Consider the following 26,870-nt stretch of genomic DNA (forward strand, 5'->3'; position numbering starts at 1 on the left):
TAAACCCAAGAATAAAGGCATTTATTACCATAGGGGACAAACATGTGTAACTGTCTTTTGGTCTCAAACACATTCCTAGCCAGACTTAAAAAGCCTAGAATTAAACCCAGGGCACGCAATAGGAAGCCAACATGGACATCAAATGAACTAGTGGTGTTTGAAGCAAGTTGAGCAACACATTTCACTATACCTACTTTAGCATTACCTGAATGAGTGAGTTTAGTGTCAAGGGGCAGGAGGGATATGAACCAGCACCCTCCGTTCCAAAAAGCAAGATGCCTAACCGCACCACCCAACATTTTTAATACAACCAGCTCAGTACCCACCAATCTTGCTGTCCACAACAGAATTACATTTGACTAATTACTGCCATTATCTAGATTCATTCTCACGTTGCCGCTTAAGAGAATCTCCCCTTGGACCATGTTTGTGAAACATTCCCAAACCATTCCCGTCAGAAATGGGACCCCGCAACGCAGGTTTCTCATACATGTTCTGGACAGCCAAATTCCGGGGTGACCAAACTCTCTCACTTGAAAAATCACCCAAGTTTGTTGTTCCCTTTAATTTAGGAATTCCACTATTGGGATGACGGGAAGGTGATTTCCGGTGCGTGCCATGTCCCATAAGCGATCGGAGGTGCTCATTTGAATTCTGTACCATCATTCTCCTCTTCCCTGGGGCAGACTTGTTAATCTCAGTAGCATTTACCATTGAAGTCAGTGAGTCCACAGGTTCTAGTGGTATTGATATTCCGGACAGCCCGTCTAAAGATAGAATATTGGCTACAGCATGCATAGAGGCCCCTAGAACAGGAGGAAGAACAGTCTTTGGATGTGTTACCTACAACAAAAAAATGAAATAAAGAGCAAGTGACTTTAGAAAGATAACATACCCCATGAAACTCATGTGCATTAGTCAAGGTGCAGTGTACAATTCACTCAGACCCAGGAGTAAGAACAATGGAAGTTTACCTTGAATAAGACTGCTGCTGATAATCGCTCCCTCAAGCAGTAAATTTGAGCAACATCAAGTGCTGTTGACCCAAAAAAAAGCCACCGATCCACAATTACAGTAACTGAATTATCAGGAGATGACATGATCTTTTCTTCATGTTGTCCACCTGACCGATTCTCGATCTCCATCCCACCTTCATCACTTTCTTCATCATCACTATCTTCTTCATCGTCATCGTCGTCGTCATCTTCATCATCATTATCATCATCCTTTGCGGGAGCAACAGCAATCTCTGTTGCAAGCAATAGCAACGGGAGTGGTGCAGCCACAGTACAGTTCCTTATGACCATACCTCCATCCCCACGTGTTATCTCATCATATATTATCAAAGGGCAATCATCAGTTTTCCTTGATGATAACTTAAAATTTGTGGAATGAGGATGCAAACGAACTTTATCACCGCCAGCGGTCTCCACAAGTCGTTTTCCACTTTTATGAGGTGGACGCAATCTTCCGACCATAGGATACAAACCAGCCACAAGGACTGCATGGAGTATACCTGGGTCATGTGCATTCAAGCTACAACTTGAAATATCATCAGCAATAAACCCATTCCGAATTAGTTCATTTTGAAGCTGCTTACGCATACCAGACAACATATTCATAGTGCTTTTAGAGACAAAATACTCAGAACAGAACCGTGCCTCTTGACCTCTTTGCTTTGCATTCTTCCAGCACTCAAATGCAGCTATTACTGCTAGCTGATCACTGTGCCCTCCATATAATGATGCAAGCTCAGACTTAGCAGCATCAGCTCTCTTCCTGTCTTTTGGTAACATGGGAAGAGTAAATGGATCTCTATAGTCAGAGGCACATGCCAGAGTCAAGGCTGGCTCAAGGCAGTTCATCAATATAGAAAAGAAAAGCATCTTGCTCGTCAAAGGATGAACAGGTAGAGAACCTAGCTTTTCCCCAAGTTCAGTCAACTTCTCATCAATTGACAAGGCTCCAATATCTTGAAGAACAATTATTGCATTTCGTATGGTCTCGAAAACTGGAGGATCTAATGTCTTCTGCAAGAAATCTTCTATCTTGCAATTTGGATCTAACAATTTCACCTGTACATAAGAAACAAAATTAAACATCACAAATATCACCCTTGTTCCGAACAAGAACTGTTTTTTTTTTTTTTTTTTTTTTATAGGTAAAAGTAAGTTTTATTGAAATAAGAATAGAAACAAAGTACCCAGGAAATACAAACAGGACATGAAACCTAATTGCAACTAGGTACTAGTGAGAGATACAAGCAGGTCATGAAAATTATCCGTATTACAAATAATGGCCGAAGCCCAAGAGAATAAAGTGTTGTAAAAGAAACGCTTCAGCTCCTCCAACGAACGCTCCATGTCTTCAAAGCACCGCTTATTTCTCTCTAGCCACAAGCACCACATAATACAATGAGGAATCATTCTCCACACAGCAGCTATACAAGCATTCCCCCTAATGCCGAACAAGAACTGTTACATCTCCCAAGTTCATCATTTGAAAAAGGGGGAGGAATAAAATTTATTCCTTATCAGAAACCCACACTAGTAACTCAGCCTGCTTATAGCACGTCCCAGGAATGGTTCTAGTATGGGAAAGAGATTCAATTCTTTGCATGGTACAGAAGTATAAGAGCATAGCCCTGGGTTGCAACTCAGGTAATCACTCACCGTGTCACACTAAAGCAAGTCATTATAGCATGTTCTCAGGATATGAATTCAACTAAAAATCTTAATAAATATTTCAAAATACGTTTTTTTATTGGCAAACAAAACTTTATTGATAATAAGGTTAAGCAATCAACCAAGTACACAGCATATATACAAGAGCATCACCTATGCTTGATGATTTAGTGATACAATAAATTAAATATTTCATAGTACATGGAATGCCAATCGATAAAATAGCAAGGGACTACACCAAAACAGTGTATGTTCACTACTGTAATATTCTCAATCTTTTTGTTTTCCTATTGTTTTCATTTTGGCTAAAAAATAAGTTTTTCTAAGTTGGTTTCCAGCCAAAAAGTGATTCTTTACTCTGATTTAGCAAATCGAGAGGAGATGCACTGCAGATGGCATTAGATGATCTAAATCACAGTTCCAACTACGGTCTTTTGACCCATAAACCCTAATAGCTATTGGTTCAAAAACAGTACGTCATTAGAGGTGGAATGGAGTACCTGCAGACATAATTCCTCAATTGGAATTCTCTTAATTTCAGGAAGTTGAAACTCTGGAAAAGATGCTGCTCGGAGCTTTGAAAAGAGATGATAACATATTCCTGGCTGACATCGACCTGCACGTCCTTCTCTTTGTTTGGCACTTGCTTTTGAGACCCAAGAAGATTGAAGAGTTGATACGTTATTATAAGGATCATAACTTTTTTCCTTCATACGACCACTGTCTATAACATAAACAACATCATCAATGGTAATTGCAGTCTCAGCAATATTGGTTGCTAGAACAATTTTCCGGCAACCATGAGGAGCACGTTTAAAAACCTTCTTTTGCTCAGCAGATGGAATCATAGAATGAAGACATATTATCATAAACTTGGAAGTATTTTTGAAAAATGGCATTGCAATTAATTTCTCCCTGGTTCTATTTATATCCTCCCATCCTGGTAGGAAAACAAGGATAGCTCCATCTTGTGAATCAAAACATATTTTTTTAATCAACTGCTCTATAAGAACAACATCAATAAGTTCAGGATTGATTGTTCCTAGATACTTATCAAGTAATTGTTGTTCTTCAATGGAGTTGGAAACGGCACTTTCCATGTGTTTTTTAAGTATTTCAGCGGCTTCTCTTTGGTTTTCCCGTTCAGCCCACTCCAATGCAGTAGATCCATCCTTGGCCCGTAAATGGCATTCTGCCCCAAAAGATAGGAGCATGCAAATATCAGCCACTCTACCCTTTCCAGAAAATACCATCAATGGAGTAAAGCCAGTCAAAGAATGCTGGTAATTCAACACTTTTGAAGTTCCCTCAGAAGAAAGCAATTCTAGGATCGGATCAAACTCATCATTTGACCAAGCCAGATTAATAGCTTCATCTAAAGCAAGCTTATCTTGCTCTGTCAACAGTGTGTCCTCAATAGGGACACTTGATAAGGTATTATCGAGATGATTACGTTCCTTCGATTTTAGGATAGCAAGTACATCCTCCAAATAAAAAGTTTTAACCTGCAAAATAGGGGAGAACTTGTTTTGAGTACTAAACCTAAAAATCAACAAAAAAATAATAATTAAAAGTAATAGTGACACAGAGAGTGTTTACAGGATAAGTGAACCCAGGCACACGGATGATTGGGCAGCCACCAAAATATTGCGAGAAACGTTCAGCATCAAGAGTAGCACTCATTAGTATCTGTTGGTTTTCAAGCCATAAGTACCAAAGGTCCAGAAGGGGAAAAGGTTATCAATATGAAGTAAAATACAACTTGAAAGTATACAAGATTGAATGTAGAATGGGTGAATTACTCATTTAATCTCTCACAACCAAACTGCCACCTGTTTTTCTCTTTTGGACCTAAACGACCATAAGTTTCAATTTGCACTGTAAACTACGTAGATTTTCGTTTTCACCCTAAGTTTAGACCTGGGAGTCATGATTGTGCAATGTGGTATTTTTCATATATCTTAATGATTAGATCTAACCGAGGATGAAACTAGAAAATATAGGTAGTTTATGGTCTTTTGATAACTTAAAATGCAAAGTGAAGGCAATTTGCATATAAAAAATAAATTTTTTAACAAAAAGCAAGATAAACAGATTGGAACTAACCAAACGCAGATGAGGATATAAAGGAAGCATGTCTCTGCAAAACAGATAACGAAAGTAGCAAAATCAATTGAAAACCAAAAGGAAAAATCAAAATCAATAAATATAAGCTGACATCCATGCTTAACAACTATACCCTTTTCTTTATGCTTCATTATTTACTCTATATTTTAGATTTTCTGATAAATTAAAGAAAATGATAAAGGGGTGGGGTCAAATTTATAATTCAGTTAAAGTTTTATGTGAACGTGAGTAGTTAAATTAAATTTTTTATATTTTTTATGATTGTGTACATTTACTTCAATGTTGTGTAATTGTTACTTAAAAATAGCTTCAATATGCATATTTCCGAATTAGACCTTTTTTCTCTTCAAATGTGTTTTTTTCTCCTTAAAATTGAATTTTTTTTTTTCCTTTAGTGCACTTATAAATTAAATTAGACCTCGTGAATTATTTCCCTCAACAAAATATACTTGGATAATGCTGAGTTAAATTACAATATATAGACAAAATAAAAAGAATTATCTGTATGACGTGAAGATTGGGTAATAAAATCAAGTATTCGAAAATACATATAGATTATATTTTAAAATTTCAAACCTACATAAATATTCAGCTTTGTCCCAACCCATAAGGATGGGATAACAGATGCTGACCATAAGGTGGACGGGAGGCTTGCGATACATTTTTTCTTTTTTTTTGAGATACATACCAATCAAAGAATAATAAAACACATATACAGGGAGCGATTCAAACACACAAATGTTCTACATAATGGATAAATGACGTGGTATCTTAATGCCATATTTCTTGCAAGAGCTTTTCCGACATTCTAAAACTCAAGTATCCAAATAATGCACTTACATCCCAATCATGCCCATATGCAAGTTACAAGACACACATTCATGTTTATTTGAAACACATTTCTCTAAACTACGTACCTCAGAATTGCCAACATAAAATCAGAGTAGCGATCCCTTTCATGAATTTCATCCTGCAAAGTAAAATTGAGGTCATTGCAAGCATTACATAACAATTTGAGTTCAAATATGTGAGGAGTCAGTCCATTAGCGAGGAGCAATCTTGTGTTTTTCCATTATATACCTACAGATGAGCACATCATCTCTGGTGACAGGCTCTTAGAGTATGCTTGGTTAAGAGAAATCTACAGAATGTTTTAGAATTTTCTTGAACCCTATTGCTTATTGGGTTTTGCAAAAATGGATGGGAAAATTAGAATATTTCTTTTCAAATATGTTTTGTATTGGGGTATGTTAAAGTGGATAGGTAGAGTCGAAAAGTTGTTTGAATATAATTTTTTATAGTAGTTTTTGTATTGGTTTTCGTAAAAGTTGTTTTGATTTTTGTGTTTTTTACTTTTAACTGAAATCTGACAAATGATGAAACAAAAAGTTGATATACAAAATTGTTTTGAGATTGAAAGATGTTTGGATTGAAGTTGAAATTCCTTTTTGAAGAATTTTGAATTTTTTCTAAGAAGCTGAATAACCAAACAAGGCCTTAGGTTAGGTTTGGATAATAAAATCATTTCAACCCATCTCATCTCATCTCATCATTATAATTTTCACAAATTCCCACATAAAATACAATAAACAATTCAACTTTTCCAAATCTCAAAATAATAATAATATTAAAAAAAATATTCTAACAATATTTTATTCAACTTTCATTTAAAATCATCTCATTTCATCTCACTATCCAAACCCCACCTTAATCTCCCATCCCCACACTAATCACCATCATCCTAGCACCATAAATACCCATAACGTATTTTTTTATAGGTAATGAAGAAGTTTTATTCATAAAATAATAGGCATAGCCCAACTACACATGACTTATAAACAAGTAATACCTAACTAGGATTTACAACCCAAATAAGAAATTTATGGACATTTAGACCAATAAAATCTATCGCCCCCATAGGAACAAAGTTTTAAAAAAGAAAGATTTCAGTTCATCTATAGTCCGCTTGCGATTTTCAAAGCTTCTATCATTTCTCTCCCTCCAAATACATACAAATAGGTGCCATCTTCCAAATTACTGCCAGTTTTGGTTTTTACCTTGGAGACCTCTCTGACTTGCAAGAAAGTCCACAGACCTTCTAGGCATAAGCCATGTCCCACTCTCGCAAACAAGTCATCCCATGTGGTCCTAGCCACCTCACAATGTAGGAGCAGACTTCCACCGTTCTTCGTACACATGCAATACCCAACCCAACACCATGATCGGCATTTCCTTGAGTTGTCTATAGTGAGGATCTTGCCTAGGGATGCTATCCAAAGAAATAAGCTGCTTTCAAAGGAACTTTAGCCTTCCATATATTCTACACGGAAAGGCATTTATGCCTTGGCAAGTCAAGATCTAGTACAACGATCTACCTTTCTTGGAGGGGCTCCAACTGATCATCTATAGTTCCCACCAACACTCTTGTGGACTACAATATTGCAAAGAACAAGTAATGACATCCAACTCCCAATCCCGTGCTACTGTGATGAATTCAACATTCCACTGAGGGAACTGCTAGAAAAATGGAAGAGATCAACTACTGACGCACCATTCGCTCGTGCGAACTCAAAAATTGCTGGGAATGTATTTTAGGCTTCGATCACCACACTGTTTGTCATGCAAAAATTTGACATTGGAACCATCTCCCACCTCAATATGCATGTCTAGAGAAAACCTCCCATCCTCTTCTTATGTGTTTCCACAAGCCCACCCGTGTGGGTTGTGTACCTCATTCAAGTACCATCCACCCCATGCTTCACCGAACTTAGAACCCCCTTTCTTCTTGTTATCGCCACATCCATTTCCCCAAAAGTGCTTGGTTGAACTTTATCAAATTATGAACACCCAGTCCTCCCTTGGTATTGGTGTGCATGCAGTTGTCCAATTCACCAAATGGAATTTGAATTCATCACCCACCCTGCTCCACAAGAAATCCCGTTGTAGTTTCTCAATATGGTTGGCAATATTGGTGGGAAGTGGAAACAAAGATAAGACAAATATGGATAGGTCAGAGAGGATACTTTGATTAATGTAAGCCTACCCCACTTGAGATAGGTATAACCTCTTCCATGTAGCCAGTCAACACCTTTTCAATCACGGCATCCCAAATACCCTCCAACTTGAAAGTAGCACCCAAAGGTAAGCCAAAGTATTTCATGGGTAAGAAATATACCTTGCATCCCAATATACCAGCCAAATTCACCACATTTGGAGCATCTCCCACCAGGACCAATTCGAACTTCAATAGATTCACTTTCAAAACGAAAGATGGCTTCAAAGCATAGGAATGCCCTCAAAGATTGTAAGTGACCTTAACTCACTCCACAAAAAGATGAGAGTATCATCAGCAAATAAAAGGCGAGAGATATCAAGAGAGCTATATATAATTGCCATTCCCCATCGTGAAGCTTGAGAGAAAGCCATCATCCACAAGACTTGAAATCATCTTACTGAGAAGTTCCATGACACTACTAAATAGTAGTAGAGAGAGCAGGTCCCCCAGTCTCAGACAATGGGACTTGTCAAAGAAAACCATTGAAGAACCATTCACCAAGTTAGAAAGGCGAACTATAGGAAATACAATACGCTATCAAGAGCACCATTTCTCTTCCAAAGCCACTTCTTACAAGCAAATAAAGCAAGAGGTTCCAATTGGCGTGGTCATAGGATTTCTCCATATCCATCTTACAAAGTATCTCAAGTTCTTTAGACTCGAGTCTTCCATCCAAGCACTGCAATTAATACTAAGGCCCCGTTTGGATAGTGAGATGAGATGAGACGGTTTTAGATGAAAGTTGAATATAATATTGTTAGAATATTATTTTTTAAACTTATTATGGTTTTGAGATTTAAAAAAGTTAAATTGTTTATTATATTTTGTGTGAGAATTTGAGAAAGTTATAATGATGAGATGAGATAAAACCGTTTTTGTATCCAAACGGGGCCTAAATCTAGAATTTGTCAACCTTTGGCTACTTTTTCAGACTTCAATATTAACTTTTCCACCACCATACTCAATCTATTCACCAACACTTTAAACAATGTCTCATACACCCCATTGACAAAACTAATAGGGTGGTAGTCTTTAACATCCATTATCCTGAACTTTTTCAGGATAAGAGCTATAAAAGTAGTGTTAAGGTTTTTTTCAAACCTTTCATTTGCATGAAACTCTTGAAACACTTTCCTAAGATCATCCTTGATCACTTCCCAACAAACTTGGAAGAATTCCATCATAAACCCGTCCGAGCCTAGAGACTTGTCACTAACCATGCTTTGGACCACTTTGTGAACCTCATCTTCTTCGAAAGGCCTCTCAAGCCACCCTAAAACCTGTTGATCTACTGTCTCAAAAATCAATCCATCCACTTTCGGTCTCCAAGCATATTGTTATGAAAGTAGGTGCCCATAATAATGTACAATGTGATTCTTGATGGCAAATTGATATGAGGAAACTACTCCATCCACCCTCACCATCTCATTCGTATTGTACATCCTCCTATATGAGTTAGCCACCTGGTGGAATAACTGCGTGCACTTGTCCCCTCCTTTAACCTCCAAGAGATCTATGACCATGTGAAAGTAAATACATATAGTTTTCAAAGTAAAAACTTTGCTCATATTAAGACACATCATCCATTATTGAATTTAATAAGCATAAATTTCGAATAATTTGAAGTTTTAAGTCAGATATATATTACAAAATTTGGAATTTTAAATGTCTGAATCACTTCATCTTCTTTCTACAACACTTATTTTTTTTAACATTCCTTCCTATCCTCTATATCTAATTAATTAAAAATATATAAGAAGGTTAAATTCAAACAACTCCACTACCAGATTATGAACAGAATTAGAAATAGAATAAAATTAACAAATTTTCCCACGCATGAAGTGATTACACAACTAGCTAGTTATAACAAAACTTAAAACCATAAAGTTGAAAAAAAAAAAATTAGCCTCCAGGATTACATGTCTCCCATATTGCACATGCACCACCAAACTTAATGTACTACACTAAGTAAACTAGACCGTCCAAAAATATTGAAAAAGAAAGGTCATGAATGCTACAGCTGACTAATTTCTCTTGGGTTAAAGCCTTCCACAAGAGAGCTACAATATGAAGTGCACCAAGCCCTAATGACTCGTTTCTAGTGCTGAATAATATCCTTCAAAAACTTTACAGTTTCTGTAACTTAATCATTCTAACACTCCCCCAACCCTTTGGATTTTTTCAACCCTCCACCCACAACTTACTCTCCAAACCAGAGGACTAGGGAACACCATGAAACTGGTATCCAATTTACTCCCCAAACTAGATGACCGAGAAACACCATGAAACTGATATCCTCTATTTTCTAAGATGACAATAGAATAAAAGAAAAGCATACACATTGGGCAGCTTCAAAAAAATTCAATCAAAACCATCCTAGCATGACTCTCCTGGATAATAGCAAAGCCACTATCACCACCACGCCATATTCAGCAAGCCAAATACCTCCCAAAGAAATTCTAGCACTATCTTGCACTCAACACTTTGTATCCAACACGAGAAAACCTTAAGGTTTAGCCTTGTAACAAGTTAACACAACTGAACTATCGAAAACAGTTTTCTTTACATGAGCCGAATTCCTTCATCGCATCAGCTTTGCCTAAGCCATCCACTGTTGCCAGAGGCCACTCAACACTCACCTGCCAAACAAACTGATCACACTAGTGCTGCTAAACAACAGACTCCCATCAATGCCAAAAACTCATATGTTTTAGTCTCGATGAATAACAGAGAAAAGAACAATATAATAAGAAAAACTATTAGAATAAACTAAAGAAAACATATCAATTATCCAAAATGGGAATAAAAGATAGTTATTTCCTGTGAAAATCAATGGAATAGCCACTTACAAAAAAATCAATGGAATAGCCAACAAAACGAGACTCTTTGAAAAAAATAGTTAAAAGCATAATTCTGTCATAGGCACACCATGTTTTTATTATATTGACTATGAATATCTTGTCAACAAGAACTTTCCATCAATGAGTGAACTGAACATTGGTAATAATAAGGAAGACCAAATATTTTCCTACCCTAGTATCAGAAAAGAAATCATGTGAATCTACTAAGCAAGAAACTTACCACAATAATGTGAGTTATATCAGAAAGATCTTGCTTTGCAGATTTCGTTCCAAGCTCTCTCTTTGACCTACCAGCACCTTTAGAAATTAACACCCTCAACAGAACCCCATTTGTGCAGAAAACAATTGATGAGTTCCTTCCACCTTTGCTTTCCAACCGTATCTAGCATGGAGACAAAGAAAATAGTTAGCAATGCCGTAATAGCTCAATGTCTAAACAAAAACAAATAAACATACGAAAGGATCATTTAAAATAGATAGCTCCAGTCACTGCTACAAAGAAACTTGCACGAATTGCAGGCCAGGATAAGCCAATTATTCATAATGCAAGTTATAATAATGTTTCCTGAGTAAATACTACTTTAATAAGCTACATACCTAATTACATAACGAAAAATCATATTATCACATCTGTTTTGAAGGACGAAACAGTAACAAATTACTGGGCAGAAAGCTTAGATCCACTGCAAATCCAACATAATATAGAGGACAACCTAGCAAATCAAGAAAATCGTGACATTACCTTGTATCCAATATCATCTCCAACATTCCCTCCTCTTTCATAACAGATTCTCTCAGCAACTAAAAATACAAAAGTAACTGAGTTTCACAATTGTGCTCATCTTAAGTTACGAAAACAGAAATTATATTTTATTAAAAACAATAACTTTGGAGGCAACAGCAATGAGTGCACACCTGATGTTGCAGAGATACGTCGAGGTTGAGTACACACAATTTTACAAACCTCGCCCTTACCCCACTTATAATCTAGAAGAAATTGGGGGACCTGAACAATATTTGAAAAGGAAATTAGTTTATATTGCAGATAAAAGAGTACGTCGACTTCAATATATATGGGAAGCAGTAAGATAACAGTAAAATTTTACAATTTTTTTTCTGGATAATAGTTCAAATAGATCCCATTATTGTTAAAACCTCTGATAAATACATGTAAAAAGCTAAAAAAGCATTAGTATATGCACACATACCATCTAACAAATGTATGTTTCATGCATGTATTTAGTTATATACATAAATTGAACTTTTTGCTGGCCAGCATCATCAAAGATGACAAAGTTATCAAAAGCAAAAGCCAAGCAACAGAAGCTTATCATAAAGATTGATGGAAAATCATAAAGCAGCTCAAGATTTGTAAGTTTCTTTATTAGAGTGAGAATTGCTCTCTTCTTTAACAATATACTCTTGCAATATATAATGGCCACTAGTGTCCACTGCTTAGTTATTTTTTGGTAATCCTAATCACAATAACTTCATGCTAAAACATCATTCATAAAACATAGTCTATGGGTCAGTGGTGTATGAGCCATGGCTAAGATCATACTTGAAAATACCAATGTGAGCTAGTAACAATACTTTAGGCACACATATTTATACAGATCAAAACATGCTTTTGAGGAATCTATTTCCTTTCTTATAAGAAAATTTTATTAATGAAGAGGTATTAGATAGGTATAGTCTGAGTACACAGGGTATCATGACTCATGAGAAACACCTAATGAGAGAGTGGAAAAGGGCTAGAAAATGTTCAGAAACACTAGAGATAGAGCAACCAAGACGAGTACAAAACTAAGGATAAAGGGTCTTGAAAAAACAATCCTTAATATCTGCCACCATCCATTCCCTTTTTGTTTTTATAAGTAAGAAGAATTTATTAATCCATATAATTAGGCAAAGCTCAAGGACACAGGAAGTATACAAGAGAAAAACCTAATTACAAGCTAATTGCAATGAAAAGCAGCATAAAAGTCATTAAAGCTATTCCCATTCAATACAATAGCCGAAGCCCAAGATAACAAAGTATGGAAGAAAAAATCTCTAAACCCTCCCATCGAGCGTTCCCTATTATCAAAACAGCGATCATTCCTCTCATTCCAAGTCATTAGGCATAATGACACCTATCTTCCAAACAGAATGCGATTTGACGATTGCCCTGAATTCCTCTCCAACATGAAAATAAATCTACCACCCTCCTAAGCATTACCCAAGCAATACCAAGCCTAGTAAAGATTGCAACCCATAAAATGATCTGACTGAAAAGTTCTTATTTCCCAAGTGAATCCAAAGCAACCTATCCTCCCCTCCAGCCTTTAATTCAGTGCATATAACATTATAAAATTCAGTAATATCCCCCACCTCCCAATCCTGAACAGCTCTAATAAACCTCTATACCACTGCAGAAAACCAGAAGATATGTCCATGTAATCAGCCACAGAGGCACTCTTATCCAATGCAATCCTATAAAGAGAAGGGAAAGCATTCTTCAAAGCAACATCGTCACACCATATATCATGCCAAAATCTGATTCGTGTTCCCCTTCCCACCTCAAATCTGAAATTTCTGAAAAACTCTCCCCAACCATTTCTGATAAATTTCCAAACACCCACACCATACACCCCTCCTTACTTCATTTGAGCACAAACCTTGCCAAATACTCCCATATTTTTTTTTTTTATGTCGGGGAACCTCTCTAAGGCAGGGCCTTTTGGACCCACCCCTGCAAAGTAAACCCCGATCCTGTGCACCGCACCCTCGGAAGTTTTCCTACATGGAACTGATAAAATCGCTGGCTTTTCACCAGTGGGTGTGGCCCCTAGAGATTGTTTGCACCCAAGGGGATTTGAACCTAAAATACTCCCATATTTGACATCAATAACATTCCTCCACAGAGCATCCCCTTCCCGATGATACCGCCACAACCATTTCCCTAAAAGAGCCTCATTGAATGTTCTCAATTTTCTAACCCCCAAACCTCCACAAGATAAAGGGGTGCAAATCTTATCCCACTTGATCAAATAGAATTTTTTTTTTTTTCTCATCTTCTATACCTTCCCACAAAAAAGCTCGAAAAATCTTTTCCATTCTATTAGCCACCCCTACAGGCAAAGGAAATAAAGAAAGTCTATTGGAAGGTTAGATAAAATGTTCTTGAATAAGGTGATTCTACCACCTTTGGACAAATAAATCATTTTCCAACCAGTCAATCTACATTCAGTCTTTTTGATAATCCCATCCCACATAGCCTTGGATTTATGAGGAGCCCCAAAGAAAGACCAAGATACTTCATAGGCAAAGATGAAACCTTGCAACCCAGTATACCAGCCAATTCCCCTAAATTATTTACAATCGACATGAACCATTTCAGATTTCAATAAATTCATCTCTCAAGTCCAGAAACAACTTCAAAACAAAGCAAAAGAGCCCTCAAGGAATGAACTTGATCAGGGTCCAGCACACAAAGAATCAAGATGTGAGACAGTTATGCTACCATTCGATGAACCTCCCACCAAAAAACCTAAGATAAAGCCCCTATCTTTCGCCGCCTTCAACATTCTACTCACACATCCTTTACTAGAATGAACAGAAAATGAGACAAAAGATCCCCTTGTCTCAAACCCCAAGAGCTTTTAAAAAAAACCTTCAAGAGTAACATTAACCAAAACTAAGAATCTGACAGTTGTGATGCAATGTTTCATCCAATTACACCATTTCTCCCCAAAACCATACCTACCAAGATACACCAAAAACTCCCAATTTACATGATCAAAGGCCTTCTCCATGTCTAGTTTGCAAAGGATACCTAGGGCACCAGCTCTGAATCTACTTTCCAAGCATTCATTAGCAATAAGAACTAAATCGAGAATTTTTCATCCCTTTACAAAAGCATTTTGTGACTTTGCGAAGATCTTCCCCGTAACTACACTCAAACGATTAGCTAGAACCTTCGAAATGATCTTGTACACCAGACTCACCAAACTTATAGAACGGAAATCTTTCACCTCCAAAGACCCTACCCTTATTCTCAAAGCTCCTATCATTCCATCACCCACCTCATATTGAATACACCAAATAAATTCCCCCCAACCCTTTCTCATACTTTTCCATAGACCTATCCATACGGCCAATTCACCTAATTGGAACTCCACCCTCAATAATAACTACCATATTTTGCATCCAACACCAATCTTCAAGGAAAAATGCCAAATCCATTTCCCCAAGAGAGCATGATTGAACCACATCAAATTGAAAACCCCCAAACCACTCACCAATACTGGAGAGCAAACTTTAGACCACATTACCAAATGAAATCTGAACTCCTCGCCTACAACACCTCACAAAAGATTCCTTTGTAATTTCTCCAGACAATTTGCTATGCTTGCAAGAAATGGGAAAAGGGGCAAAATTAAGTAGGCAAGTTCAATAATGTAGTGTTGACCAAGGTGATCCGACCTTCCTTTGGTAGATACATTTCTAACTCCATCTTTTCAAGAATCCCATCCCAAATAAACTTTGCTTTGATAGGAGCTCAAAAAGGAAGACCCAAATAAGTCATAGGTAAGAGGCTACCATACAACCAAAACTACTCACCAAACTTTCAACATTCTCAACATTTCCAACTAGGAACAATTTAGATTAGCCAGACTACTCTTAAGGCCAGAAACCGCTCATAAAAAAAAGAATTGTATATACTGGAGGTAGTTGGGATTTGCCTCACAAAAATTTATGTATCATCTACAAAAAAATCATGTGAAATCACCCTCTCCATAGAGAAGTAAGATTAAAAAGAGAAAAGCCCCATTGACTTTAGTTGAAATCATCCTACTAAGTACCTTCATGATAGTGACAAAGATAAGTTGAGACAAATGGTCCAGCCGATGAAGTCTCCTAGAGCTCCTAATAATCCATTAGGCTAGCATTCACCAAATTTGAAAAACATATTGTCGAGATACAGTGGGCAATCCAACTACACTAACTCTACCCAAAGCCACACCTTCTCAACATTTACAAGAAAAAACCCGAATTTACAATGTCTAATACCTTTTGTACATCAAGCTTTCAAAGCACTCCTAGTTGACCTAATCTAATTAGGCAAGCTAGGAATTCATTAGCAATAAACAAAAAATCTAGAATCTATCTTCCCCGAATAAAATCATTTTGAGATTGCGACATTATTTTCACCAAAGACATTTTAAGCAAACTGTTAGAACTTTCAAATTATTTTGTAGCCACCAATCACAAGAATGATGGGTCAAAAATCCTTGATCTCCCCCCCAGCCCCGGTCTAGCAAACATACGTATTTTTAATTCTAACAAAGTTACAATTGGTGTAAAAATCACAAAACACTTTCACAATATCCTCCTCCTTCACCACATGCCAACAAGCTTGGATGAAAGCCAAAAAAAATTCATCAATCCTGAGGCCTTATCTCCATTTAAAGATCTCACCACCTCTCTCTCCTCAAATTGTCTCTCCAACCACAATGCTGCAACTGAATCAAAAGAAATACTAGCCAACTTAGTTCTCCAGTTAAGCCATTTGAGAAATCCATTTTCAGACCCCTAAGAGTTATTTAAAGTGGGATTGAGAGATTACAATACGGCGATTCAATCCCAATGTTGGGGTGGTGCAAAAGTTTTGAATTTACATTCCGATTTCTTTCCAAATCCGCTCTGATCGAAGTTGAAATTTTCAGATTTAGAGTAGAACTTGAAGTCAGAGTTGAACCACCAAAATTGTCAAAGTTGGGAGTCCAAACTCCCAACTTCAACTCCAACTTTGAAATTGTCTTAGGTTACTCCATTAGTTTTAACTTCTTAAACACCCAGAAGTCCCGAGTTGAGCATATGTAGAAACAAATGAGAATTTTTTTTATCTAAATGACACCATTTCAGCCTCTCACCGTTTCAATAAGCCCTAATTATATATTCAAACAAACTCCCTACAACCACCCATTAGCCATTTCTCTTCTTTGCTAGAACCCTCCATATTGTCCTTCTCTTTCAGCCTCTCTTGTTCTCTCTCAGCTCTCCCAAAATCACGTTTCTGCCTCTCTTGTTCAGTCAAACCATCTACTCTTCGGTTCCCCCATTCTGGTAGCTTTTGCCCAATCAGAGACAAAGATGCACAACTACAAGAAGTTGGTAAATATATTCTCTCACATTTCATGATTTGCTAACCACTCGATTGAAATTGTTCATGATGATTTGTTGGGTTTTGGAACTCTAAAGTTGAAATAGTTCCATGTTTATTTCATTATTTGGAGTTGAATTTTGAAGCTGAATGCATCTTGTCTCTGGTTTAGTGTTTCTACTGTTTGGGTTTCTATGATTTTGTATTTTAAGTTTTCAATAATCTGTTCAACTCTGAACAATAACCGACTTCGCTTCCAGAGCCAAAGTTTGCTCTAGCTCGGATTAGGAGTCAGAGTTTGAAGGAGTGGATTTTGGAGCCTATCCCTGCCTAGTTTGTCTTTCTATTTATCAAATCATAAATTAAACTTTTCTGTCAAGTAAAATCAGAATTAAAATCCCAAGAACAAGTATTTTTTTATCAGCAAATATAAATTTTATTGATGGTAATAGGTAAAATCCAAGTACCAAAGAACAAGTGTTGGTATCACGTGTCTATCATAAGATGAGAAATCTATTTTCAAACCCCTAAAAGTTGTTTTAGTTGGACTGAGCGAATACATTACCGCAATTGAATCCCAGTGTCTTTTAATAAGTTTTTAAACTTTTTCCGATTGATAAGTAATCGGAATTTTATAAATCAATAAAAGGGTGACACACCAATGCACAAAAGTATACAAGAGGAACACTTAAGTCTAGGGGTTTTAATCCGAAACCCTAAATTAATTTAGGGGTTTTAATCTTTGAAACCCCTAAATTAATTTAGGGGTTTTAATCGAGTTTCAATTGAGTCTTAGCTTAATATGGAAAAGTTAAAAGCTATGACTTAAGTAGGGGTGATACCCGCCCCCTACGGGGCGGGCCACCCCTCCCCCGGCCCCCACCCCCGCATAATTTCATCTAGGATACAACCAATATCATTTTTTTTTTTTTAATCGAGCATCAAATAGACAAAGGCCCTAGTATACAGAAAATATACAAGAGTGTCACCTATGCGTGCTACTTTAGAGATACAAGGAAGTCATTAAGTCAATTACAATCGACCAATGAAGTAAAGTATTGAAAAATAAACTTTTTTTTTTAAAGTATTGAAAAATAAACTTATAAGCTCATCCATTGACCACTCTCGATCTTCAAAGCTACTTGCATTCCTTTCCCTCCAAATACACCACCATAGACAAATTGGGACCATCTTCCACACTGTTGCAATCTAAGGGTTCCCCGGATGCCTCACCAAGAAGCTAGGAGGTTGATTACCCTTTTCGGCATCACTCAACCTAATCCCAACCGAGCAAAGAAGTCATTCTACAAGGTCATAGCAATCTCACAATGAAGCAATAGACGATCTAGGGAGTATCCACTCTTTGTAAGGATCTTCCCTAATGAAGACGTCCAAACAAATAAATTTGCCTTCAAGGGTGCTTTTGTCTTCCAAAAACTCTTCCATGGGAATGGATTTGTATTATGTGTGACCATGGCTTGATAATAGGAGTGGACTGTAAGCTTCCCTTACTTAGAAGGGCGCCAAAAGATCTTGTCTTCAACTCCCCTCATTATACGAGTAGAGTACAATAGATCATAAAACTCGGAGAAAGCGTCAACTTCTCAATCTTGTGCGTCTCTGAAGAATGTAACATTCCATTGAGGAGTACCGTGAGATAGGATTAAGAGGTCCACAACTAAGGGTTCTTTCATTCTTGCTATGCCATAAAATTCTAGATAAGTTTCATTGAGTGTCCTATCACCATACACATCATGCCAAAATTTGATTTTGAACCCATCACCCACCACAGAACAAAAATTTCTTGAATATGTGTTCCATCCTCATGTATTTATATAGTCCCACCCCATATGGCCCACTTACCTCATTCAAACACCATGCTCCCCATGGTTCACCATACTTCGATTCCATGAAGGCTCTCAATAATGCTCCCCGTTCATTGTGGTATCCCCATAGCCATTTGTCAAGCAAAGTTTTGTTAAAAGATTGCAAGTTCTAAATACCGAATCCTCCTTTCAAGATAGGGGAGCACACCATGGCCCATTTTACCAAGTGAGATTTAAACTCATCATTCATCCCCCACACAAGAAATCTTATTGAAGTTTCTCCATGCGATGAGCCACCTTGGTGGGAAGCAAAAAAAGTGATAGAAAGTAGGTTGGCGAGTTGGAAGGGTACTTTTGATTAAAGTGACCCTACCACCTCTGGATGGATACATCTTCCCAACTAGCCAATTTCCACTCCATTTTTTCTAGTGCATCATCCCAAATCAATTTCTACTCGAACGGAGCATCCAAAGGAAGACCCAACTATTTCATCAGAAGCTGGGATATCTTGCATTCCAGAATATTAGCCATGCTTTCCACATTCGGAACATTCCCCACTGAGACTACTTCTGATTTAGCCAAGTTCACTTTCAACCTTGAAGTAGCTTCAAAGCATAAAAGAAGTGCCCTCAAAGATCGAATTTGATCGTGAATGCCGCCACAAAAGATTAGGGTGTCATTAGCAAATAATAGATGAGATACGTAAAGTGAACCAGAAGTCTAAAGATCATAGGCATGAAGGTTTCCAAATTCTTTTTTCTTCTCTTTTTACGTTTATTTAAGGGTTAAATACTAAGGTCTAGTTTGCTTTCAGGGATAAAACCCAAAACTTTGAAAACTTCTCATCTAATCTCATCTCATCATTACAACTTTTTCAAATTCTCACACAAAATAAAATAAACAATTCAACTTTTTCAAATCTCAAAACAAAAATAATATTAAAAAATATATTCTAACAATATTTTATTCAACTTTTTAACTTTAATCTCAACTCAATTCATCTCATCTCATCTCTAAAAACAAACGAGGCCTAAAATAATCCATTTTTTTATCGGGTAAATACTAAAATAATCCTTATGCTTTGTCTTATGGACAAATTAGTCTATCTACTCTAATTTTAAACTTTTTCCTCGTGATTTCAACTTTGATCAAATTAGTCCATTTGTCAACACCAATGATCAAATTAGTCCATGTGTGTAAAAATTAAAAATTACAAAAAACATTATTTCAAAACCATAACAAAAAAAAGGATTACCTGGTGTTGACGTGTAATCTATTGCCTCTATTGATCACACAAACTCAAATTTCAAAATTAAAATGGCATCCTATATAAGAACATCTTGAGTATGTGGATCAGCCAGTCCAAACTTAAGTTGGCCGTTTTAGCCTGCAGTATTTTCAATGGTAGCATCTTAAACACGCATAAAAAACCTGAAGAAATTACATGTAACACAAATAGAAACATAACAGATGATTCAAGGCAGTAGCAGCTCAACCCCTCTCAACATGCCCCTTTTTGTGTACACAATTGGTAGATGGATAATCTAATTTGATAATCACCACAAAAAGTAATTATGAATTCTAATGATAGCATTAAGTTGCATTTACCACCTTTTTTGGCATCACAACCTCAATATTCCAAACAAATTAAAAGTTTTATCCACTTTATATTTTGCTGTCTGTTGGATTGTAAAAAGTAAAATGACAAGAATGCATGCACAAGTACAACAATCAAATACTTCACACATAACCCATAATTGCATGAGTATAGAATTCCGGATATGTGTACTAGTTGGAAAAACCACATAATCAAAAATGCAAATTTAAATGCCAAATTTCAGACACAGTACGACAAATATACCAAAAAAGATAAAAGCAAAGAATTTGTAACCTGTGTGGTCTTTCCACAACCAGTCTCACCAGATATGAGAACTACCTGCTTTAAAACAGGAGAGTTAGAAAATTTTAGAAATGAAACTGAATCCAAACATTCAAACCACAACTCAATAGTCTAGGGAAAAAAGTTCTAGTAATCAATATGTAAACCAAATACATTGTCAAAAGACATATTTGACTTATACATGGAAGACCTAGTAACACCCAGGTTTGTGTAATTGTGTGCAGAAAGGTGGTAAATGAGATCTCACATTGCTTGAAGGGAGAAGGTTAAGTCCTCTATAATGATTTCAAGGGGCTCTAATTATAACATTGACTTGGGAATTGGCATATATGTGACTTGGGCCTTCTTTGAGTCGTTACAAATAGTATCAGAGTCAACCTCAACCAAAAGGGTGGGACTTAAGCCATGCCACCATGATGGGCTTGGCCCGAAGAGGACATTGGGGATTTAATGGGGGAGATTATAATACCCAGGATTGTGTAATTGTGTATAGAAAGGCGGTGAATGAAATCCCATATTGCTTGACAATGAGAAGTTCAAGACCTTTATAACGATTCCAAGAGGCTCCAATTGTAACATCGATTATTCATTTTGGAGGCATGGATGTGGCTTGGAGCCTTCTTTGAGTCGTAACATACCAAAACTAAAAGGCATGCATAATGCAATCTGCAGATTAGTCTCCAAGTGGAAATTTCCCAAAAATAATGTAGATTTTTTTTTGTTTAGAGAGAGTTTTAGGATGTTTGAAAATGTTTTAAAGTTTTTTTGAGATGATTGTTTATTGGTTTTTGAGAAAACGAAGGTATGGGTTGAAAAGTTATTTGAATATAATTTTTTGAGGTAGTTTTTTTGGTTTTGGTTTTTGTGTTTTGTACTTTTCACTGAAATCTTGGCAAATTATCGGATGAAAAGTTGAAATAGAAGATTGTTTCGATTGATGTTTTGGTAGAAGTTGAAAAATATTTTAACAAATTTTGCAAAAAAAAAAAAAAAGGGGCAAAACAAGCATTGCTGTAAACTTGTATATAACCTGGTGAGATTCAATTGTTGATGAAATGACATCCTTGAAGGATGCAATTGGGAGCTTAGTCCTCTCTTCAGTGACCTGCATGCGCGAAGTCAGCAAAACCTTTCCCTATGAGGACACACTTTCACAGAAATTATGGCTATAAAACAGCAATGAATCTAAACAACCATGTTCATAAAGCTTTAACTGAGTTCATAAGTCAGAACCACCTGCTTCAAATATCCTTCCTTCTCCATTTTGGAAGCAAGTAACTTCACTTTCTTTGCAATTTCTGCTGTACTCATTGAAGGTTTGCAGAAAATATCATCTTTCCTTTGTCTTGTTTTATCAATCTTTTCAGCTTGTTTCCCAACCATTCCATAGTCAATCTTTCCATCATCAGGTGGGTATTGAATAAACAAATCCTGCAAAACCAATTTTGCCTCTTCTGAAAATTTCAAACATGGTAGACTCTCCAAACCCTTCGTGGTGTCAACTTTCTTTTTAGTTTTGTAAACAGAAACCCTTCGTTGGCCGCCACGCCTACACAAAGTTAGGTTCATAATAGACTATTAGCAAAAATAATTCACTCACTAAATCTAAACATGGAAACCTGCAAGCTTTCCTTATAGAACAAGATTATAAATCTGAAAGCAGGTAAGGCCCATTTGAATTTAACTGTTATATTCAGCGCTATCAAAAAAGGGGTAGACATAATTAAGAGCACTTACCCTGAACTCTTGGATGTCATACCCATTTTCCTGCATAATACATGCACTACTGCACGTTCATGGTTTGACAGGTTTTCTTGAAACATGTAGACTGCATGTAAGAGTGAAAGTCCAGAGGTTAATATAAATGTGTTGGCAGAAAATATTTTAAAAAGATGTCCAAGAACTACAATATTCGCAATTGAATCAATAGCAGGAAACTAGAAATAGAAATGAATTTCTAAATAACAATGCCAAGAAGCAGTTCTTTCTTTTCTTTTTCTCCACATATATTCCAGTAATATTCATTCATTGAGATAGAATAAATGACAAATCTCAGGTCACATACCAACTTAAATAAGTCCTGAGAAATTCAAATGAAGTAATAAAAACAAAGTAACAGCTTCATTACATCACCTAACTCGAATCATTATCAACTTGAAAGCTTTAGCAAAAATTAATAAGCTGTGAACAAATCTTCAAAAAAGAAAAATAAATTCAAAATAATTTACCTCTACTGAATACTCCAATCTCTCAAATCAAGCAAAACCTAAGAAAACTAAAATCAAATAAAAATAAAAAACTTGATCATTGAAATATACTACAGCTTTTCTTTTCTACAAGTAACGGATATTCAAGCAAGCCACTTGCATTTCAGTTGATCAAAACCTAGTTAGTACTGGAAAATGAAAACCAAAAACCCATCTCTACAGCCTACTGTAGCAACAAGGCATCCAAATCACCCACTGTAAAAGTGGTCATGCAGAAGAGAAAATGTCATACCCAAGTATCTATATTTGAGAAATTAAAGTTTTATTTCTCATAATTTCGAAATATGCCTTAATTTCCCTAATTTCCACTGCTTTTGGATTGTGTTTTTTTTTCTTTTATGTCGGGGAACCTCTCCAAGGCAGGGCCCTTCGGACCCATCCCTGCAGAGTAAACCTCGGTCCCATGCACCGCACCCTCGGAAGTTTCCCTACACGGAACTAGTTAAATCGCTGGCTTTTCACTAGGGGTGTGGCCCCAAATGATTGTTTGCACCCATGAGGTGATGAACCTTAGACCTTGAAAAGAGTGATACCCCAAGACCAAGGCCTTCACCACTTGGGCCAACCCCTTTGGGTTACTTTTGGATTGTTCAGGTACCATTTAGGTAAGATTAAAGGCTGGCAGGTTTACTTTTGACTTAAATGAAAATCTGCCATAAAGGGCCTCGAGGCAGAGTAAGAAAATTTCCTAATCTGTCATAGCCCACTTGCATTGACCGAAATCCTAGAATCTCAACATTATAGCCAGCTATCGACCCTTAGGATTAAATTAGGAAAGATCTCCTTTTTTCTTTATGGCAGAAGTTGGCTTGAGCAAGCTGTCACTGCCAGTGTTCTATCACATTAAGGGATTCCGACATCTCTCTAGTGAAATTAAAAAAGTCTTATAAGCAGGACTCAAAGGTAATCTTCCTAGAAGTCAAGTCAGATCAATAATATTCAAACAAAAAGCCCAGCAAGTCTCCTGCCCTGAAGCTGACGTAGGTCTTGGCACATATTAAGAAATTTCTGCTCTGTTAAATGCAAAACGAATCCCTAAAAGCCAAGCTGTCCAGCCCCTAAAATCAGCCAACATCCCTGCCCATGTCACCCCTCCAGCTTTAATGACCAATGGCAGGTGTTGCCTGAAACACCCTAAGGATTTCATATAGTGGCTGTCACCCTTGTAGTGCCTTTTGCTTCCATCTCAAAATTTTACAGCAGCAGCAGCAGTAGCCCCCCACTGTGCCACCTCCATGGGCCTCACTCTTTTATTTTCTTTATCAAACATCCAAGGAGGTGATGTCAATGTTGAGCAGGCAGGCAGGGCATTAGGCTAAGTTTTTCAAAATCCCAAACTTAGGGCTCGTTTGGACACTTAGAATATCTCATAATTTTGTTATTAGTAGTGACATAGTTTGAGTTAATATGTTTTATTGGGTTTTGGGAAATGAAAGAGAGAAAGTAGAATAAAAATATTATAAAGTTAAAAAATTGTTTTAATATTATTTTTGTTTTGAAATTTGAAAAAGTTGTATTATTTTTGTGTTTTGTTTGGAAGTTTGGAAAAGTTGTATTGGGTTTTGTGTTTGGATAATGATTAGGTAATAATTAGACAAAAGAAATTGAAACTTTGAAATTAAAAAGTGCTTTGTGTTTGAGTGATGTTTGGGAAGGAAATTATGAGAAGTTTTGAGAATATCTGAGAATATATAAGTGTCCAAACATGCCCTTAGTTGATAAGCGTCTTTACACAGAATTAACTCTAAATTTAAGATTCCAGAGGTTATGTGCTATAATTTCAATAAAATGAGGTAATTTATTTTGTTGAGTCACTTACCTAGCGCATGTTATACATTTTTAGTAGAATTCCTATACCTACAAGAAAGGGGTGTTACAAAAATAAACTTTGAAAATTCAAAAGAATTTAAATCACAAGAGGCCTATCATGCAAATAACGTTCAAAGGGGCAAATCCCTAGGGATTGGCTCAACTGGTAAGAGCCTAGAGTCATGGTGTTGGTAGTTTGTTCCCTCTAGATCAAAGGTTCGAACCCTTGGGTGCAAGCAAATTTTAGGATCACGTCCCATTTGTGAAAAGCCGATGGTTTACCTTATTTGTGTGATTAGAACGCGTTATAAGGGTTCAGGGTTTAACCAGATAAAAGGACATGCTGTGTTTGCCCAGTATTTGAGATCGCTCGTCATCAGAAATAACTTTGAAAGGGGCATTCTAAAAGAGTACACCCACCAGACAATTTAAAAAAGGGTTTTTGAGCCTCCCATACCTTCATTTAACGAATTGAAAAGGAACCTTTAGAAAAACAATTTGACAAAATAAATACAACCAAAACCGCCCATTTTATATATTTTAAGCTCCAATTAAAGTTCAAGCACCAAACAAAAATGTTTAATTTAGAACACAGCAGAAACATAAACACAGTTGAATTCTTTTTCTTTTATTTTCAGAACAATACTCCAGCAAAAATACACTTAGTTGGAACAAATTTTTTTTACTGAAAATACCAAAAAGACCAATGAAAATCCATAACCCTCCTCCTCCCCCCCCCCCCCCCCCCCCAAATAAAAAAAAAAAATCAAATGCACGAAACCCATACCGAATGAACACCCACATGATAATTCTAAGTACTTAGACGCAAAACCCATTCGGTGTTTTCAATTTTCTTACGAATATGTCCCGGGTACTTGAGTTATGCCTAGCCATATCGTTAATAAAACTATTTGTTTACTAATTAAAAAAATCTTACAGTTTCAGACAAACAGCCCCGCAGAAATGAATTCAGAAACAGTATGTACTAATGATCATTTCAAATAACTTTACGAACACGGGAAAAAAAAAAAAAAAAAAAGACTCGATGAAACACCGAAACTAGAACCCAGCCTCAAATGCACTTAACTGAGAATAAAAAATATTTTTTTGATAAGTAACTGAGAACAAAAAATATATAATCAACCAATACCCACATAATATTATTCCATTCTGAAACAAAAACGGTATCAAAAAATTGAGCAATAATATTCAAGCATTATTGGCACCTTCATCTTTCGATTCATGAAACTTCTGCAGTTGTTGGGATATGCGAATAGTTGTGGCTTCGGCAATGATAAGCCTTTTCGTTTCAGCCGTTTTAGCATTCTGGTCTCCTTTCTTCTGTCTCTTCTTCGCCATCTTGGCTGATTTTCTCTCAGTTAGTTTGGTACCTACGATAGACGGGAAGATACAGGTCCCCTGGACAAGAATAGAATAATGGGAGGCAGAAGGATACTGCTCAGGCTTTGTTTTACGGCTTCCACTTCCTTTCGGAGGGTTCCTTCCAGTCGGTGTAAGATTTTGCCCTTTCCGCCCCAAGTATATGCTATTTGATGCTCCCAGTTGGAAAAGCGAACGCCGGTTTTCATTTGTTTTAGGGCTCGTTTGAGGAGAGAGAATTTTGTAAATAGGAGTAATTAGTTTTTTAATAATAATGAGGTTGTTTGAATTAAATTTATTTAAAATTTTTAAAATGTTAAAAAATTAAATTAATTTTTATTTAAAAATTTTAAAAAATTTTAATGATTATTTTAAAAAATTATAATGATTAGTCTGAAAATATTTATATTTAAATTATATTTAAAAATGAGATAAGAGGAAATTAGAATTTTGAAATGATATTTATTTTCAAACAAATCTAATGAGACTGTTCAAAAAGTTTAATCGGATATGTCATAATTTTAAATTATTTATTTTAATATTAATAAAAATGATTAAAAATTATAGACAATACAATTCAAATATTTAATATCATATATCAAAAAATATTAAATATAAATTGATTGATTAGTACAGATAAAAATATAATATTAATCTAAATAATTTTAATTCATGCATTTAACCTCAATTTTTTATATGTTTTTACCTCTTATACGGAGAAGATGAAAATCATTAAGTTATAAGCACAAGGCAAATATAGTATTTTATATATAACTACAAATTTATTATTATTATTTTTTGTTGTTATATTGC

The 26,870-nt window shown here is 36.2% G+C and overlaps 1 protein-coding gene across 1 annotated transcript; it reads right to left on the reverse strand.

The window, feature by feature from the left end:
- LOC121248561 (DExH-box ATP-dependent RNA helicase DExH6-like) lies at positions 1 to 26,262 on the reverse strand. The gene is made up of 14 exons (XM_041147056.1): positions 25,904 to 26,262; positions 22,339 to 22,429; positions 21,838 to 22,150; positions 21,632 to 21,706; positions 20,593 to 20,637; positions 11,643 to 11,733; positions 11,470 to 11,528; positions 10,948 to 11,109; positions 5,729 to 5,781; positions 4,791 to 4,824; positions 4,284 to 4,373; positions 3,185 to 4,189; positions 975 to 2,075; positions 1 to 843 (listed from the first exon to the last, which is right to left on the reverse strand). The coding sequence occupies exons 1-14, from the start codon at positions 26,034 to 26,036 to the stop codon at positions 373 to 375; spliced, it is 3,723 nt and encodes a 1,240-aa protein (XP_041002990.1). The 5' UTR covers positions 26,037 to 26,262; the 3' UTR covers positions 1 to 372.
- Between the last annotated feature and the right edge of the window lie 608 nt (positions 26,263 to 26,870).

This window comes from Juglans microcarpa x Juglans regia, chromosome 2D, assembly GCF_004785595.1.
Source record: "Juglans microcarpa x Juglans regia isolate MS1-56 chromosome 2D, Jm3101_v1.0, whole genome shotgun sequence".
NCBI classification, from domain to species: Eukaryota; Viridiplantae; Streptophyta; class Magnoliopsida; order Fagales; family Juglandaceae; genus Juglans; species Juglans microcarpa x Juglans regia.

What these genes read in the sequence shown, in the direction of transcription:
- LOC121248561 (XM_041147056.1), bottom strand. Translation starts at nt 26,036, where the DNA reads ATGGCGAAGAAGAGACAGAAGAAAGGAGACCAGAATGCTAAAACGGCT. An exon ending in TGCCTGGGTTCACTTATCCT is followed by an intron (nt 4,190 to 4,283) that starts GTAAACACTCTC and finishes CCTATTTTGCAG; the next exon opens with GTTAAAACTTTTTATTTGGA. An exon ending in CAGCAGCAGTCTTATTCAAG is followed by an intron (nt 844 to 974) that starts GTAAACTTCCAT and finishes TTTTTGTTGTAG; the next exon opens with GTAACACATCCAAAGACTGT.